Consider the following 20,000-nt stretch of genomic DNA (forward strand, 5'->3'; position numbering starts at 1 on the left):
TGAAATTTTACTAAATGGTAGACCTCTCACCTGGGCCAGGTGTCAGGCAGGGTGGGACCCCGATTTCCGCCCTCACGGGGGTGGCGTCCCCTAGGTATCTCACCGAAAACCGTTAGGCACTTTCGGTTTTTTACCTAGGAACACGAATTTTTGGACAGTGGTAGAGCTTGGCATGTGTCAAGTTGTAAGCCTGGTGGGGAACGCTGAGGGCCGTGCCCCACAGAAAGGGCGACCCCCCGTGATCTCGGACAAAGCAGTTATGCACGGCCAAAGGTTTCAATTGAAGAAAGTGAAATTTTGCACATTGATAGATGTTCACCCCGACGAAGTTTTGAAAATAGTGGGGCCTCCGATAACCACCCCCACTGACGGTGGGGTGCTGCCCCTACGGGGGCGGTGTCATAGATTTTTACGTAAGAGCATGACTTTTGTACAGTGGTAGATCCTTGTTGAGGACATGTTTTAGGCAGTGTGAAGCCCCAAAAGTCCATGAAGTTCCCCCTCCCTCCCCCGCGGCGTCCTGGCCAGTGCCCTCCCCTGCGATCATGGTTTATAAAATTGGAATGCGAAATTTTGCATGCTGGCAGACGTCAGCCTCGCCATGTACTGTATAAGGTAAGGTGGGAGCCTCGATGGCCACCCCGTACGAGGAGATTGCTCTTAGCGAGGGACGCCATCACAGTTTTACGAAGGTACACGAAGTTCTGCTCAGTGGTAGACCTTCACCCAGACTAGGGTTTATAAAGGGTGCGACCATCGGGTTCGTCTCTCCACCTCCCGTAAATAAGTATTTCCTTCTTTTTACAATATTGCAGGGGTGCCTGGGGCTATCGTGGGTGTCCTATGCCTTTTTTTTTAAATTTTATTCTGGCTTCCACTAGAATTTTTAATTCATTTTCATTCATTCAATGCCAGACGCCATGTATCCCAAACGGGGTGGCCAAGGGCTTAGAGTTAATTGTTCAACAGTTGAATATTGGTGAAGGTGTTAATAAAGGCAATATACAATTACTACAACGATCTATCTATTTATCTGTCTGTCTGTTGCCAGACGCTTCAATCCCGTTAGGGGTGGCCACAAACAAATCGCCCCCATGTCGCCCTATCCAACGCCATTTCACTGCCATGTTTCCAGCTCACACCTCCCTCTCTCATATGCCTCTCCATCTCTCCATCTCATCCTCGGCCTCCCCCTCCTTCTCCCCCACTTCACCTCACTCGCAAACACTCACCTCGTTAGTCTCTCCCTCCATCCTCTTCACATGATCAAACCACCGTAATGTATTTCTCCTAAAGCTTTCTATCACATCCTCATCCACACCACAGCGCTCCTTCACTTCCTCATTTGTCAGTCTGTGACCCCACTTGACTGCACATGCTCCTTGCAAATAACTCATTTCCACTGCTCACACTCTTGACTTGTGTCCTTCCAACAAGGTCCAAGCATATATTGCGATAGTTGATATTGTAGTAAAATTTAATACTGACTAAGAGGGTGTATGTAGGTGAGGTGGAGGGAGGGAGAGGGAGGGGTAGACCGAGGATGAGGTGGAGGGATGGAGTTGAGAGGTATATGAGGGAGGGGGGGATGAGTTGGGGGGAGGGGAGTCAAATGGTGGGTGACAGAGTGACTTGGAGGCGTTTTGTCTGCGGCCACCCTTTGCGGGATTAGGGCGTCGGGCTATAGATAGATGGATAGATAGATATTTCAACCCCTTCATTGTGGCGAAGCTCTTCTCACTGCGACATATACTTATTACATACACGATTTTATTCACAGGTGAGATACTGGCTTCATTAACCCCTTCATTGTACAGGTGAATAAAATCATCAGATGAGAAAAAATACGGTATAGATGATAAATTTCCAGAGAATTTGGGAATATAATCCTACTGCAGTAATTAAGCCAAGTTATGGATGGCCATGTGGAGAGGATGGAGGGTGAAAGACTGACGAAGAGAGTGTATGTGAGTGAGGTGGAGGGGGGAAGAGGGAGGGGGAGGCCGAGGATGAGATGGAGGGATGGGGTGGAGAGGTATATGAGAGAGGGGGGTGTGAGTTGGGAGCAGGGGAGTGAAATGGCGGGGGACAGGGCGACTTGGAGGCGATTTGTTTGTGGCCACCCCAAACGGGATTGAGGCGTCTGGCAATAGATAGATAGATGGATGGATCACAGGAAACATAAATTAGTTCACCCGATATTGGGATGTAATCAGCGACGATTAGGCTTCCTTGTTGTACCCTGAGCTGTATTTGTTTCAGTAGTTTTATGATGAGGATTAACATGCTTCAGTTCTTATTAATTGATCCTGATTTTAAGAAAAATTGATCCATTAAGTGATTATGGAGAACAAGGTATACAATAATGATGAGCAACTAGATTTTACTCACCAGAACGGTCATCACCATTATCTACACCATCATCTTCGTTAATATCATCATCATCATTATCATTAACCTAACCCTAATTCCAGCACAAGCAGACCTTCAAAACTTAGTAACATCCGGAGATTTTCTTTACCTCTTTGTCCAGAGAGCGTCATATTCAGTACACTCCTAATGCGGTCATACAGTTTCCTTTTGAGTTGAATGGGTTTGTCAGGTCTGTCAAGGTTGCATCTAAATCCATCAGGTCGAACAAAGTTTCTTACAAACACTCACTCACTTACTCATTCATTAGGAGTAAACACCAATTTGCAGGCCGCTTAGCCTCTCTCACCTTCCAACGCCACCCACTTGGGTCCTTCCCTTCAGTCGTCCAGGCAGCCACTTGAGTGATTGACTTGCTCCAGCCATGAGTTTTGCTGTCTTCCCATTGGTCACCTCCACTCCAGGTTCACTCCTTTAGATAGCTTGTAAGCAGGATCACCTCGGGGAAAGACGCCACATGCCAATATAAATGCAGTTGACGTTATCGTTACCGGCCTTGAGTCAGTCTCATGGGGTTGTAATTCGTCGCGCACTCGATCGTACCAGCAATATTCCATGATCCTGCAAAGGCACGCTGTACCAAAGGAGCTAATTCGCACTCCAGTTCAGTGTTTAGTGTTCATGTCTCAAGTAATAAAGTAAGACAGAGAGTACCAGCATCCAGAAGACGTAGAGTCTCGTCCTTCGACACATATAATGACAACGCCAGATAATCAGCGTGAGTGAATCCTTAGCACCACAGGCCAGTCCAGTGCGATGAGAGTCCACATCATCTGACCTACTGTCGTTATTGATCAAACCACCAAGATCAGTGAATCTTTCAGTGACTCTTGTGTCCTCTCCAGCTGCTTATATAGGTTGTACTGCTTCAGTCAACATGCCACCAGATACCTGGACCTTGGTCTTGGCCCAGGTGACCTTTAGTCCCAGTGGCTTTCGTTCTTACTGAATGCCACCAGAGTTTCAGGAGTGTTACCGACGACTCTGTTAGGATGGTTGCATCGTCAGCAGGGCCAAAGTCTGTAAACTCTTAAATGACCAAATGATACCTCACAGTGATAGCGACTCACAACCCGACCCAGCACCCAGTCCATTCACGTGTTCAAAAGTGTAGGATTAAGGACACATCCCTGTTTTAGGCCTATTCCAGAGCTTACTCGAGAGAAATCGGATGCCCCCTCTCCCCTCCCACACATACTTGACAGCACTCTCAGAGTTTGAAAATAAGCCATCTATCAACCGGATTATCGATGGAGAGATCCCATGGAGCCTTTCGGGATTTCATAGTGCCTCTCGATTCACTGAGTCAAACGCCTTCTTGAGATCAACAGAGTCTGCAAGCAGTCCCCGTCAAAACTTACGACGGCGTGCCACGAGAATTTGAAGTGTTAGGATCCGGTCAACTGTAGACTTCCTGTGCATGAATCCGCATTGCTTAAGTCTCCAAAGCTTAAGCAAACGGCACCAGATAAACCTCAAGGGCACATGAGCAAACCTTTGTCTGGCACACCGAGTATCATATGACCACGAAATTACTGCAGTAACATTGTTATCTTTTCCCTTCCCAGACGGGAATGACCAACCCGACTGTCCTCTCAGGTGGAATGATACCTGTACGCCAAACAGCTTCTATGACTGCATGTAATCCCTCGATCATGGCTTGCCCCCAGCTTTCATCAGTTCCGCATCAGCTGCCTTACTACTTTGCAGCCTAGTCACTGCTTTCTTTGTTTCATCAAGAGAAAGCACAGCATCATCGATTTGTGGAATAGCAGCTAGTTGTTGCACACAAGCCAACAGGAGCTCTCCACCTGGGGGTTCTTCCATATGTGGCGGAGGCGGTGGCTGAATCGGTAGAGAGGTGGCCTGCAGCCTGAATGGACCCAGATTCGAATCCCGGCTGGAGTAGGGAACAGTTTAAAGATTTGAATTTCATAATACAAACTTTCCTGATCTACTACAAGACCCTCCGACATGTCGTAAATGTACCCCGCTAATACCAATACACAAGTCCTGTATGAGACAGCCCTAGCATGTATTCAATATGGACAGTGGGTGTTAGCGTCGAAGTGGTGACATGTGGAGGTGTTGGAGGACTACTGGGCCTTGGGATAGGCCACTACCCCTGAGAAATAAACCCCGAAGTCTTTGCCCAGAGTCGGACACCACACACACACACACACACACACACACACACACACACACACACACACACACACACACACATATATATATATATATATATAGATAGATAGATATATATATATATATATATATATATATATATATATATATATATATATATATATATATGGAGCCTCTGTGGTACAGTGGTAGAGTGTGCGTTTCGAACACTGGTGAACCAGGGTCGCTCCCCGCCAGGGTAATAAACTTTGGGAGTGTTCACCTTGCCACGTACTGCATTGGCGGACACAAGGGGTGCTGTGGTTGAACCAGTGTCGCGTACTATAAAGTATGCTTGCACCCAGTCGGCTTGCACGGGCCGATTACACTTGGCTCACAGACTACACACACATCCAAAGCCACTACAACACTATAATTACACTTACAAGCACTTCTCACCATACATACAATCTCTACCAGACAGCCTAAGCCACTTGGTAGAGATACATTGGCTGTATCGTCCCCACTTCAGTCGGGATAGGCCGGTCCTGCAGTGGATACTCAAACGGCTGATGGTGATGATGATGATGATATATATATATAATTACTCAGAGTGCACAGCCCGATGCGCCCTATGCTCATCCGCCCTTGACACGAGTCGTCCATCTGCTGTCGGAACAGAGTTAACCTGAGAGATGGGGCAGGAGTGGAGCTTCCAGACTCGAGAAGCGGGTCGAAGATTACTTCCGTGAAAGTGAATTTCTTCCTTCTCAGCGGGTTTGCTGACTGATCTGTTCTAATCCCTTTTCAGCGAAAGAGTTGCCAACGAAACAGAAGTGTGTGCTGATTCCAATACCCAGCCAGTCTGGTGGCAAGACACTCATCAGGTATAGTCAGTATCCGGACAAGAAAAAGTCTCACGTATGTCTCGGGTGCACCTCAGTGTTACTGCCCGAGAGTAACACACTTAGAGGTACCCCATCGCTCAACCGTATCCTCTATAACACTGAGCACCTCAAACTGAATTTTAGATTGCCACTATATTCTCACAGGCACACTCCTCATTCCAGAGTTCTCAAGGTGGAACATTTCTTTGGTGACATCGTAGGATTCTGTGTGTTGGTGCGATGTAAACAGCAAGAGTAAACCATGAAAGTATTGATAGAATTAAGTGGTTACCTGAAAAAATACAGACTATGATATTTTATGCTATCTATCTATGTGTCTATAGCCAGACTCCGTAATCCCAGTAGGGGTGGCCGTTTGACTTAGATGTTTTGCTAACCCCCCGCCAAACCACATGTTGACACGTAGGGAATACGTGTGGGTTGGTTATGTGGCTACCACCCAGCGTTGTAAATGGCTTCCTGGTCTACAGGAAACCATTAGGCTTGTTACTCATGTTAAAGCCACATGAAAAAGAAAGAAAAGTGACAGGAAAGATTGAAGAAGTAGGAGGAGAGGAGGGAAGACACAGAAAAAGACTGATAAAGATGAAGGAACAGCTATATTTGATTTTCATTAATTTTTTGAAACCTGAGCGAAAACATTATATATAGATATATCTGTCTATATCTATATCTATCCATCTATCTATCTATCAATATAGGTAGATAGATAGATAGATACATACATATATATATATATATATATATATATATATATATATATATATATATATATAGTATATATAAAATCTCTTTTCCCCTTGAACTTGGCCTAAGATGAACATCTTTGTATCTTGAATGCTGATTTTTAGCAGTAAAATAACACTTGAATATGATGCTAGTCACGACGACGTAGGCTACAAAGGAAAGATACGAGTATACAACCGTAGTATAGCTTCCTCCCCCCTTGTTTAAAATTAATTATGTGAAATCAGTCGTTAAAAAAAATGATGTGGTATTATAACGTTTGTTTGGCCTCCTCCTCAGAGCTAATTTATACATCAGTGTTTGTGAGGCCGGGGGGTGTATACTGTGCTGGCTTCCACTCACTTCAGTCATATATATTTTTTTTAATACCACTGTATCTCATTACATTCTCTCTCTCTCTCTCTCTCTCTCTCTCTCTCTCTCTCTCTCTCTCTCTCTCTCTCTCTCTGTCACACACACACACACACACAATTACATCCAACTTACCTAACTCATTCCGTTTTTCCAAATGTGGTTCACCTCTCAGTTTTCTTCCGTCGTTCATCCTACAAACTTTTTTTCTTTCTTTCTCACATTGACTTTAGATTTCCTCTATTAACACCTCCAGATGGTTTGCTTAGCTACAAGGAAAGCATCTGAAATGACAGGTTGGAAACAGCTATCATTAATCCATTCCTTGCTTTGTGTTTCCCCATGAGAAAAATCGCCTTGAGGTAGGAAGAATTATATATAAAAGACAGCCATTTCATTGAAAGGATTAAAGTGATGTGGTCTTGTCAGCCTGCCTGGTAAAATGATGCACAACCTTTTCTTAATACGTTGTTTCCATCCCTGTGCTGCTAAGATTTCTCTGGACTTAGGAAAACCATCTGGTGTTAAAAATAAATATTCCTGGGCATACCAGTAGTGGAGGAAGGGTTACTCCTGATTGTTGCTGGAGAATTTGACTGCTGGACGTGTGCATAGCTAAGCAAGAACGTCTGGTGAAATTCTGAATAAAATATCAATGTAATCCAGTGGCAGGGAATGGGACAACACGACTCCCCTTACCCAAGAATCATTTGCTAAGTATGATGCTGTGATTTTTGTAGTCACTCATGGCTGCATGAACACTATTCATCTAGTCCAGTTGACGCCATATGACTTTATTGGGCTGAGGATAAGTCGTCTTAATCAAAGATGCTTTGATTCAATCACCACTGATGCTTTACTCAATGGGCATCGAGACGTTTTATTTATGTATTTAGATAACGTCAAATGATAGTGTTCATATATATATATATATATTGTTACATAGCCTATGATTTCATCATCCTTTGTGTAATTTTAACGCACAGTTGCTGCATGTTTGATCACGAGCGTGTTCTGCCTCAGTCCCCCCTTCTACCGTTATAGTAGAGTAAGTCGTCCTTTCTGTTATTCAGTGCGGGATTGTCGACCGTTTGTCCCCATCGCTTCATTTGCGCGTCCTTATTACAAGTTGTGTCGGGCTCTGCTGGCCCCTATATAATGAGCTCAGTCTCTGCATCATTGCCACTTAGATCTGCTCCTCATTTTGTTCACATCTCTGTCCTCCCCTGTACAGATATTATTGTTGTGAGAGCTCAAGAAGTCTCCAACCATCTAGCAGCTGTGTGTAATTTGAGTATAACTGTTGTTGCATTTTTTCTTACTGTATAGCATAAGTTTAATTTGTAGGCCTAGTGAAGTTTTTGTAATTCGTGTGGGGTTCTTTATGTCAGTCATTTTTGATAATAGTTTGTATCTGTAATTATTTATCTGGCATTCACTGAGTATTATCTGGTATCTCATTTTATCAGGGCTGACTTAGATAAATTTACTCTTGCTAATTTCGTGTTAATAGAGGCTATTGCAGTTAACCATATATTTAACCTGTTTATTTGCCATTACATTATCTTTATGAGTCCTGAATGTTTTGTTGTTAGTTTGTGCATTAAACTTTAACTTGTAATTTTACCTAACTCTTTTGTTTTGAACCTGGAACTTTACGGGACAGTAGTGACTCTTCGTATTCTCACTTAAAGTGTACATTATCTTTTTCTGTTCCGTAACATAAATTTGGCGACCTCATATCAGGATATTCAGGATATTATCATAAGGATATTGTTTGATATTTTGTGACTGTGATATATCCATGATGGCTACTATTTCTACACTTGATGAAGCCAAAGATTTTTTGTCAAATGTGCAAACAGTGTGTGATATAGAAAACAGAACAAAGAATGAACTTAAGCTTGTTGCTCAACAATTGGGAATTGCAGTTCACTCTCATCATTCTAAAGATCAAATTGTTGGCATGATTAATAAAAGCTTGTTTAATGTAATTCCTCCAAATGAGCAAACGCAGATTGAATTAGCTAAGTTACAGCTAGCTCTGCAGGAGGCTCGTGCTAAAGAAGCTGAATTTCAGGCAAATGCTAAGGAGGCGGAATCTCAGGCTCGGATTCAGGAGGCACAGATACAGGCACAAGTTGAACTTGCTAGGATTCAGGCAGACCATGAGTATTGCATGAAACAAGGTGGAACTGGATCATCTAGCTCTGATGATTTTGATGTGGCTAAAAATGTTAAACTTGTCCCTGCTTTTAATGAATCTGATTTAACAAAGTATTTTCAGTTGTTTGAGAGGGTAGCTACAGGTTTTAATTGGCCTAAAAAGTATTGGCCAGTACTCCTTCAAACTGTTCTCACCGGTAAAGCTCAAGTAACTTATGCATCTTTGCCTCAGGATCAGTCTGATAATTATGATGTAGTTAAGAGCTTGATTCTTAAGGCCTATGAGCTTGTTCCTGAAGCCTATAGAGTAAAATTTAGGACAACTTACAAGCAAGATAAGCAATCCCATGTTGAGTATGCAAAAATCAAAGAAGATCTGTTAGAGCAGTGGTTAAATTCTAAGAATGTGGATTCTGATTTTGACAAATTTAAGCAGATGATTTTGCTGGAGGACTTCAAAAGGTGTATTTATAAAGATGTAAGCCTATATCTTGATGAGAAAAGAATAGATAATTTGTCTGATGCTGCAGTTTTAGCTGATGAATATGTTCTCACTCACAAGAGATATTTTAGAGGAAGAGGGAAAGCTGAGAGTCAGTACGTTGCCTCTACTCAGAGTACAGGTAACAGGAAGGAGAATGGAGATGATGTTTCTCAGGAAGTAAATACCGACTTCACCTCTAGATTTCAGAAAAGTAAATGTACTTATTGTAGTAAGCTTGGTCATACTACGGAGAGATGTTTCAGGAGACAGCGTGATGTGAACAAAAAGGAGTCTTTAAATATTCAGTCAATTGGTCTAGTGTCCACTCTTGAGAGTTCCCAGAATTCTTTAACTGAGTTAACTGAACCTGCTTTGAGGGGTAACTTAAATTCTCATGATGGAGCTCCTCTTTTGAGCAGTAACGTGGGTGACACTCTCAAGAGTTCATGTGCTAATTTCCTGTCTGATGGTTTTGTCAGTCCTCTGGACAGTAATGACAGGAAATCAGTTAAAATATATCGTGATACAGGTGCTTGCCAATCCCTTATGCTGACCAGTGTTCTAGGCTCTAATTTTAATTCCTCTGATGAAACTGTAATCTTACAAGGTGTAGGGAATAATTACTTCTCTGTTCCTCTGTGCAGAGTGAATTTAGAGTCTGGTTTTGTTAATGGTTCTGTTATGGTTGGGTTGGTTGAGACACTCCCAATGTCAGGTGTAACTTTCTTACTTGGAAATGATATTGGTGGAAGTCAAGTGTGTCCAGCTCCTCAGTTGTCTAGTGAGCCAGTGGCTGCGTCCCAGGATTGTGATGTCCCTGATGTGTTCCCTGCATGTGCTGTCACTAGGGCTAAGTCTAAAGTTACTGGTGATTTAGAGGATAATGATGATGATGATGTTATCCTGGCTGACACTTTTCTTGCTAATTTGGACCACTCACCAGATGAGGCAGTACCCCGTAGTGTTGATAATTTGTCTCGTCAAGAGTTGGTTGAGTTGCAGGTTGCTGACCCTGAGTTGAAAGGTCTAGCTAACTCTGCTTACAGTGAAGAAGAGTCAGCCGGTGCTTCTACTTGTTATTATGTAAAGTCAGGAGTACTTATGAGGAAGTGGAGACCCCCAACAGCAACAGCCGACTGTGAATGGGAGGTTGTACATCAAGTTGTCATCCCTCGTGTTTGTAGGCAGGATATCATTAGAGTGGCTCATGATTCCAGTTTGGCAGGACACCTTGGAGTGAGGAAGACTGTGGCACGCATTTTGAAACACTTCTACTGGCCAGGTATCTTCAGGGATGTTTCCTGGTATTGTAAGTCTTGTCACACTTGTCAAGTTGTGGGGAAGTGTAATCAGACCGAAAAGGTTGCACCTCTAGTTCCCATTCCTCCTTTTGAGGCGCCTTTCACCCGTGTGTTGGTGGATATTGTGGGCCCTCTTCCTAAGACTTCTTCAGGATTTTCTTATGTGTTGACCATGACTGATATGGCTACTCGTTATCCTGAAGCCATTCCACTTAGAAACATCTCAGCAAAGAACGTGGTTAAGGAAATGCTGGGGTTCTTCACAAAGTTTGGTCTGCCCAGGGAGGTGCAGTCGGACCGGGGAAGTAATTTCATGTCAAACGTTTTCAAGCAGTCTCTGAAAGAGTTGGGCATCACCCAGATCACGTCTTCAGCTTACCATCCCCAGACCCAAGGAGCGTTGGAGAGATATCATCAAACACTCAAATCGATGCTCAAGAAATACTGTTTGGAACATCAGAAAGACTGGGATAAAGGTCTCCCATTCGTTGTGTTTGCCGCAAGAGAATCTCCAAATGAATCACTGGGCTTCTCACCTTTTGAACTACTGTTTGGCCATGAAGTAAGAGGACCCCTTAAGTTACTCAAGGAATGCTGGCTGTCGGAGGAAGATGACGTCAACCTGCTGGAGTATGTGATGAAGTTCAAAGAACGGCTGTCCACTGCTTTACAGCTGGCGAGAGAGAATTTAGGAGCTGCTCAGGAGAAGATGAAGACTTGGTATGACAAGAAGTCCAGGTTACGCCACTTTCAGCCAGGAGATCAGGTTTTGATTCTGCTACCAGTTCATGGGCAACCTCTTCAAGCCAAGTTTAGTGGTCCTTATTTCGTGGAGAAGAAACTCAGTGATGTCAACTATGTCATCGCCACACCAGATCGTAGAAAGAGCAAAGCAACTATGTCACATCAACATGCTAAAGTTATATCACAGGCGGGACGAAAATAATCCAGTCTGCACTGTAGCTGTTCCACCCGAGTCTGCAAGTGAAGCTCTCCCATGCAGTATGAGCCTGAGTGATAGTTTGGGGAAGAATCCTGATATCATGAATGATCTCCAGACTAAGCTTTCTCATCTACCTCCCAAGGAAAGGCAGGAGTTTTCAGCATTACTGCAGGAGTACCCTGCAAGTGTTCCGTGCCACTCCAGGAAGAACTACTGTGTTGATGCATGATGTCGATGTTGGAGACGCAAAGCCAATTAAATTGCCTCCTTACCGTGTGAACCCAGTGAAAGTTCCTCTCATCCAGAAGGAGCTTGGCTACCTGTTGGACCACAAGATGATTGAGCCCTGTCAGAGCGAGTGGAGTTCTCCTGTCACTCTAGTCCCTAAGCCAGGTGGGTCACATAGGCTTTGCATCGACTACAGACGTGTTAATCAGATAACTAAAACAGACACTTACCCTCTCCCTCGTGTGGAAGATTGCATAGACAAGATCGGAAAGGCTAGGTACATAAGTAAGTCTGATTTGTTAAAGGGATACTGGCAAGTACCTATGACTGAACGTGCTAGGGAGATCTCATGTTTTGTAACACTAGGAAAGGCTTTTGCATGGTCTGTAGTGCCATATACAGATTGTTTTAGAGTAATAAGAAATTTCCTTTGTAAATTTCTTTTTTCTTTGTGGGGAGGTGTCACATAGCCTATGATTTCATCATCCTTTGTGTAATTTTAACGCACAGTTGCTGCATGTTTGATCACGAGCGTGTTCTGCCTCAGTCCCCCCTTCTACCGTTATAGTAGAGTAAGTCGTCCTTTCTGTTATTCAGTGCGGGATTGTCGACCGTTTGTCCCCATCGCTTCATTTGCGCGTCCTTATTACAAGTTGTGTCGGGCTCTGCTGGCCCCTATATAATGAGCTCAGTCTCTGCATCATTGCCACTTAGATCTGCTCCTCATTTTGTTCACATCTCTGTCCTCCCCTGTACAGATATTATTGTTGTGAGAGCTCAAGAAGTCTCCAACCATCTAGCAGCTGTGTGTAATTTGAGTATAACTGTTGTTGCATTTTTTCTTACTGTATAGCATAAGTTTAATTTGTAGGCCTAGTGAAGTTTTTGTAATTCGTGTGGGGTTCTTTATGTCAGTCATTTTTGATAATAGTTTGTATCTGTAATTATTTATCTGGCATTCACTGAGTATTATCTGGTATCTCATTTTATCAGGGCTGACTTAGATAAATTTACTCTTGCTAATTTCGTGTTAATAGAGGCTATTGCAGTTAACCATATATTTAACCTGTTTATTTGCCATTACATTATCCTTATGAGTCCTGAATGTTTTGTTGTTAGTTTGTGCATTAAACTTTAACTTGTAATTTTACCTAACTCTTTTGTTTTGAACCTGGAACTTTACGGGACAGTAGTGACTCTTCGTATTCTCACTTAAAGTGTACATTATCTTTTTCTGTTCCGTAACAATATATATATATATATATATATATATATATATATATATATATATATATAGAGATATATATATGTATGTATGTATGTATGTAAAGCGTTCACATGCACTCAGTCCAAAATACAGTTTATTTGTCAAACATTTATTCTGCACAGTTGAAGCCAAACACCAACACTGCCTCATGGTTAGTTATGCTGCTCTATGATATGACATAAATGTGTCATGATGGCTGCATATATATCCCCTGCCCAAATAATACACCTGCAATTCCATTACTATTTTTCCGTCCCGTGTTTAAATAGTAGTGTGGGTTACACACACACACACACACACACACACACACACACACACACACACACACACACATTGTGTGTGTGTGTGTGTGTGTGTGTGTGTGAATGTGTACTGCCGGCCACTTTTATTTTTATTTACGCAGAGCAGTTTGTAATTTCAGAACATTTGACTGATACTCTTGGGTTTGTATACCTACTCGCAGTTTAATATCATCCCTGGTATTACCCCAGAATATAATATTAAAGTTGACCCCGCCGTAACAGGATTTAGTTGTGTGACTCCAGCGCCATAGTATTAAAATATTTCAGGATGTGTATTGCAGTAATATTATCTTTATTAGGTAGATTTAGAATGTACTCCATATAATAATATTTTTTTTTGTATAAATAACAGAACGGAGGATGGAAAAACAAATGAATAAAAAAAAAATAATCCATACAACAGATTACTGGTATCCTCTCTTCATAAAATATCTGTAACAGTTAGACTTGAACAGCTGTGGGTTGAAGTTTGGAGGGAAACAACTCTGGGGAAGCGAGTTCCAGAGAGATGCAGTTCGGGAAATGAAAGAATTCTGATAGGCAAAAGTTCTGCAATATGGTTGAGTGACATTCCAGTCATGAGCGCTACCAGATGCCCGTGTAGCACGAGGGAAGGCATGGAGAGGTGGCACCATGGACGCAACTTCGTCTGTACATTTACCATGAAAATATCTGTAAAATAATGCAAGGGAGGCAACATTCCTTCTTACTTGTAGGGGAGGTAGTTTATTTGTAATGGCAGGGTTGTTAATCATTCTAACAGCTTTGTTCTGAAATTTGACTAGTTGTTTTAATGCAACCTCTCCACATTCATTCCACAAGGGTGAGCAATATTCAAGCTGAGAGCGCACATGACGTATAAATTATAGCTAACTGCTCGTCAGTGAAGAAGTTACGGACTCTGTACAATAATCCAAGTTTCTTTGAGGCGGTTTTAGCAAGTGATCTAACATGAGAGGTCCAGCTGAGGGCGTTGTTAAGTGAGACGTCGAGAATTTCCATGGAATGTCAGCAAGATAATTTCTAAATCCATCCCAGTTTGCCCTATCAAAGTGCCATCGGGTCACCCTTCAGAACGGGGAGGCGTGGGGGGGTTAACTGGATGAAGTGAAGTTTAAAATCGTGTCAACTACATATTGGGATTTGATATAACAACAGGTGCCACCCTTGTTACGGACATCCTAACCCTGTTTTGCAGTTATTATTGCGGACGGTAATATCGATCCACTTCTTAGTTGAAAAATTATGAATCTTTGACACAGTAATCTGAGAAGATTGCTGGGATCCGATGGTAATATCACTGAGTTCAAAAGTCATTGTTCGCTGCCTCTTTATTTATCCTTTGGGTGTGGATCAGTATTACTGTCCACAGTAGTAAGTTACATGATGTTGCCTGGAGTCGAAAAAATAAGGGATGAAGCACAAAGTTTAGGAGACAGGCTTCGCAGTGAAACAGCCAGCACTCAGTTGCTTCCCCTTGTCCCTGTTGAACCAAAATAAAATTAGGAACATGGGCCATATTCTCTTCAGTTAAGGAAGCCCCCAAACAACTTTTCCTAAGAATTTTCGTTTATTACACCTGTGTTACATAAATACTTCCAATATCGCCATACTCTGGATAAACAACGTACAGAAGGATCTTAACCAGCCATATACAAAAATAAATCGCTAAGGAAGAGGTGTTAGGGAGCTTCCTTCACCGATGAAAATACGGGCCCTGGAGTAAGTTTCTCGAACATAATCAGTTCCGTATCGTAGCTCATATTTCTTTTACAGGAAGAAGTAGGGGCATGGGGAGACACTGTACTCCTCTTGTCCGTCCTACTAAAAACAAATCTATTTTTGCAGCACTTTTCTTCTCGTAGCATTTTTTTTTTTCCTAGGAGGAAAGAGAAAGTTAAAAGATTCTAACTAGGGACGTGGGAAGATGCAGTACCGTTCCTTCCTTGTCCATCCTGCGAATACAGATCGGTTTTTGCGACAGTTTTCTTCTCGTAGCTATTTTTTTTTTTTTGTTAAGGAACGAGAAATATGGAAATTTTCTATTTGTCCTTCCTGTAGTAAGAAATCCTGAGTTACGACAGGGAATCGATCGTAAAATACGTTGTGAGAATCCCACGCCTGGACACAACCACCCAAATCCCTAACTTCTTTCAGGGCAAGACTGAAAAAGGATAGATGTTTTACGTTCCTGGCCCTCGTGATGTCGATAGGTGTAATATTAAGCCTTGTTTTTGCTCTGGGGATGCTGGTGATGCTGATCCGTAAATAGCGCTCCATCAGAACTCTCCAGGGGGTGCCTTATGTGTTACAGGGACGGCCCAGTCTGCTGGTGGGTGATGTGGCGGTGGGTTGAAGTAACGAATGAATGATGTAGGGTAGACACTGGTAACGCTGTGCAGCACAGGAGAATTCGCCCGGCGGAGTGGAATTGATACATAGCATTCCTTGAAGTTAACCTCCTTGTTCTTTTCCTTTCATGTAAACCATCATTACCACCCATTACCTTGCCCTTCTTCAGGAGTTTTTATCCTGTAGACTACTAAAGATGCTGCCTAAGTTGAATTAAATCATCCACTGGTTGCAGTGAACAGTATCCCATGCGATAAGGTCAGTTTTAGATTATTCTTGCGACCTCTAAGCTGTTCTGTGCAACTTAAGAGCGTTTGTACAGTAGTGGCTAAGGAAGGCAGTACGTGTAACATATTGCCTTCAGATCGAGAAGTTCTTAATCGGTTGAAGTCCTTTGGAGGGGATAAAAGTTAAACACAGATATTGGCGCGCTGGCATGGTTGCAGCCTTTTAGGAGGGTGAAAGACTGACGAAGAGAGTGTATGTGCGTGAGGTGGAGGGGGGAAGAGGAAGGGGGAGGCCGAGGATGAGATGGAGGGATGGGGTGGAGAGGTATATGAGAGAGGGGGGTGTGAGTTGGGAGCAGGGCAGTGAAATGGCGGGGGACAGGGCGACTTGGAGGCGATTTGTTTGTGGCCACCCCAAACGGGATTGAGGCGTCTGGCAATAGATAGATAGATAGAATCCCGATTTTTTTTGTATTATTTATAATTCCGTATTTACTTAGTTTTGCCGCGTCCACAAAGGCTGTCAAATGCAGTGGGTGTCCTTGTGTCATTCACTCGCTGACATACTGTTCCTGTATGAACGGATCCAGGTTTTATTTTGTTTTGCCCTTTTTTTTTCTTTTTTTTTAGGGGGAGGGGAGTGTTTAAAAATAAAAACGATTTTTTTTTTTTTTTTTTTTAAACAGAATACTAGACCTCACCCAGGTTTGGTTTCAGGCAGGGTGGGACCCTTTGAGGCCGCAACCTCATGTAGGGCGGCCGCAGGGGGTCCTGGCGTAAGTCTTCATGCACAATCTCTGTCTGTCTGTCTGTCTGTCTGTCTGTCTCTCTCTCTCTCTCTCTCTCTCTCTCTCTCTCTCTCTCTCTCTCTCTCTCTCTCTATTTAAACCCAGGAACACGAACTCCACTCACTTGATGTAGTGCTGCCTACTTCTTCCTTAGTCTTTGTCATTCTTTTTCTGTGCCTGCCCTCTTCTCCTCCTACTTCTCCCATCTTTCCTGTCATTTCTTATTGCTTTTCTTTCCTTTACAGGTGGCTTTACATTGAGTGACAAGCCAAATGGTTTCCTGTAAGCCAAGAAACCATTTACAACGCTGGGTGGTAACCATATAACCAAACCATACGTGCTCCCTACGTGTCAACAAGTGGGTTGGTGGAGGGTTAGTGCCCCTCCCCGTAAAACAAATAACTCAAAGTCAAATGGCCACCCCTTAAGGGATTATGGCGTCTGGCAATAGATAGATAGGTAGAACACGAACCCGTGCACAGTGATATGGTTTCACTCAGGCCAGGTTTTAGACGGGGTGGAACTCCCCAGCCCCCACGAGGGGAAGAGGGCTGTGAGGGACAGCATCATAGTTTTTACATGGAACATTAACTTCTGCACGGTGGTAGACCATCACGCAAAGCACGGTTTAGCTGGAGTGGGAATCCCGGGCGTGGCCCCTTCTTAGTAAATATTGATATTTCCATCGCTTGCAGTATTTCAGGAGTGTGTGCCACAGTCAGAGGTGCCCATTGTCACTTTACTGTATTTTGTTGGGTAATTCCTGGCGACTGCCTTCAGTATGTTTTTTTTTCTTCAGTCTGCAGGGACCAGACGTTGCCTTTATTAAATTCCTTTCAAAGCGACTGTCTTAAGCTGATTGGATTCATGTGGATAGCAGTATTTAAAGAAAAACGGGTCATTACACTGAATGGGTCACCGTGTTCAGTGCGCGAGACCTTTCCTAATTTGACCCAATTCTTTTCAGTAAATCGTAACTCAGGTCATCGTACTGAAGGGGTCAGATTAATGTCATGTGGGCTGAGCCTGCCACTCTGACAAGAATTTCGCCCGATAATGAAATTGCTCCACCATAATTGCTTTTGTAATTAACGCTGCTAATTAACGGTGTGGTCTCTGCTAATAATATCCACTACATTTTTTAACCCTAATTATTTATCTGCCTCATTTACCCATTCAGTGCGGTGATGTGTATATGCTTCAGTCTTGCAAACCTCAGACGATTTTATTGAGCTGGGTGATCTGATGTGGGAAATTTCTCTCTCTCTCTCTCCAGTCGTAAACGTACGGGAAATCATTTGCTTGGGGGGCTGAGGGAGTGGCCCTGAAGAGAATACTTAAAGTTGTGTTATATTCAGATAAATACCACTTTCCATGCCTAGTTCACGAATATAGGAGAGAATGAAGAGAATTTTTGTTTGTCATTCATATGCCTAAAATCTCATGATCATATTTATATCCACATGAAAACTGAGTAATGAAAAAATATCAAAATAAATATAATTCAGTTACATCAGTTTCCCGTCATACATTAAGGGACATTCCATCCTAGTTATGTGAGAATTATATTACCCCTAACTGTAATTCCCTTTAAAGATATCAGTACACCAGCAAAAGAAGCTTCCCTTGAAAAATTAGAGTTTGTCCTTAAAAAAGACACTTTTCCCTAAACCATCTTCTTGTTCTCCTCGTCCTTCTTCATCTTCTCCTTCTCTTCGCCCTCCTCCTCCTCTTCCTCCTCCTCCTCCTCCTCCTCCTTTTCCTCCTCCTTCTCCTCCTCTTCTTCCTCTTACTGGGGGGAGGGGGGGGGCTCGCTCGCCTATGTCTCCGGTTTAGAAATTACGGTGCGTTGCAGAGATATACTTTACACTCGCATTTCCTTTGTTTTTACACACACACACACACACACACACACACACACACACACACACACACACACACACACACACACACGCACAGAGAGTGAGAGAGAGAAACACCTCGGGGACTATGGGGGTAAGAACATGGCTTGGGATATAACAGAACTATCGAAGAACCGTATAACAAATGAACATCACGGCTGTTCTAGTTAACCCATTTAACACAAGTAACACTTTTTGTACTTGTTGACCCTAGACGGTTTTAATTCAACATACATTTATGACCTTGTGAGACTTGAAAATCGTCTTCCTTTAGTATATTCCTGCTGCCTCCAGACGATTTCAGGCAGCTTAGGAATGATCTCGTACTGAAGGGGTTAATCAGTCTTAAATAACCCCTCATCCAGGGGAAGTATTATGCATTTTGTTAGGGCCATTTCCAGACGATTTTATGCAGCTGATAGGAGACTCCTTAGGTGGAGGAATTGGCTCTTTCTATGATATTATTGTCATTAGTATATTCTTCCTGCATCCAAACGCTTTTATTCACCTTAAATTGGATCCGCCTTACTGAAAAGAATAAGAGGAATTTAGTTTATTACAGAAGAAAAGTTACAGTGCCGTAAATATTGTCTGAAGCCTCTCATAGTTACTCCTCCAGTTCCCCTCCCTGACCTCCCCTACCCTCTTCATGACGAATTTATGTGTAATATGTAACGTTGATGCAATAAAATACTTCTAACACCTTAACTTCTGTTCTTGTGCAGCTTGCCTCACATTGATCAGAGGTAGTGTCTACTAATTCACATTATTTCCTTGGCACTTCTTCATGACTAGCATCATATTTAAGTTTTAACAACTCAGCATTCAAGATGGAGAGATTTTTCATTTTCGGCCAAGGTAGAGTAAAGTGAGTGTGATTAATGTTTAGGTATTGCCTTATTATCTATTTATATATCTTGCTTTCTACAGCCACGGACAAAAGTTCACCTGCTTCTCCACTGCGTCTTCTTTTTACACTATGGATTTGTCCGTGACCGTCCTCCAAGACGTATTTATCACAAAGTACCACCTGCAGCTAGAGACACATACCGAATTTCTCACAACTTTGTTCCAGTAAAGTCCTAGGAAGGGAACTTGTTGTCCTAATCTTTTTGTCCTTTTTTACTTCAGTCCCAGTGACGTTGTTTTCAATTTTACCAAGTCTACAATGAAATGATTTTACTAATAAAGAGCGTTAACAGTGGGTTTATGGAGGCTACACCTAACCCTTCCAGCTGAAACGTTCTCCTCTGAGCCAATTAAAGTCGTGTGGTGTTAGCGTCGTCATAGTAAAAGAGTGGATTTGGATCAAGAGAAACCAGAAACTGACATGATACTCGCCAGGATGCAGCACGGTATCTCCCTAATACTTATTTTCATCATAAAATATGCTGAGTGGAGGCTTAAATCCCCCCTACTCTCTGTTATTACTCATTCTGGCGTGTTTTTTCTTCCTTTACATTTCTGAGGTGGACATAATT

At 42.7% G+C, this 20,000-nt stretch overlaps 1 protein-coding gene across 1 annotated transcript in view; it reads right to left on the reverse strand.

Annotated features, from left to right (window-relative positions):
* Positions 1 to 4,083: 4,083 nt before the first annotated feature.
* LOC145409368 (zwei Ig domain protein zig-8-like) overlaps positions 4,084 to 20,000 on the reverse strand; it is a 66,090-nt gene continuing 50,173 nt past the window's right edge. The window contains exon 8 of the mRNA XM_080279839.1: positions 4,084 to 4,275. Within this exon, the coding sequence (XP_080135965.1) occupies positions 4,084 to 4,275 (192 nt within the window). The remainder of the gene's footprint in view (positions 4,276 to 20,000) is intronic.

This window comes from Coenobita brevimanus, chromosome 80 (assembly GCF_032717465.1).
Source record: "Coenobita brevimanus isolate Jiangsu-jjx chromosome 80, ASM3271746v2, whole genome shotgun sequence".
Classification (NCBI taxonomy): Eukaryota; Metazoa; Arthropoda; class Malacostraca; order Decapoda; family Coenobitidae; genus Coenobita; species Coenobita brevimanus.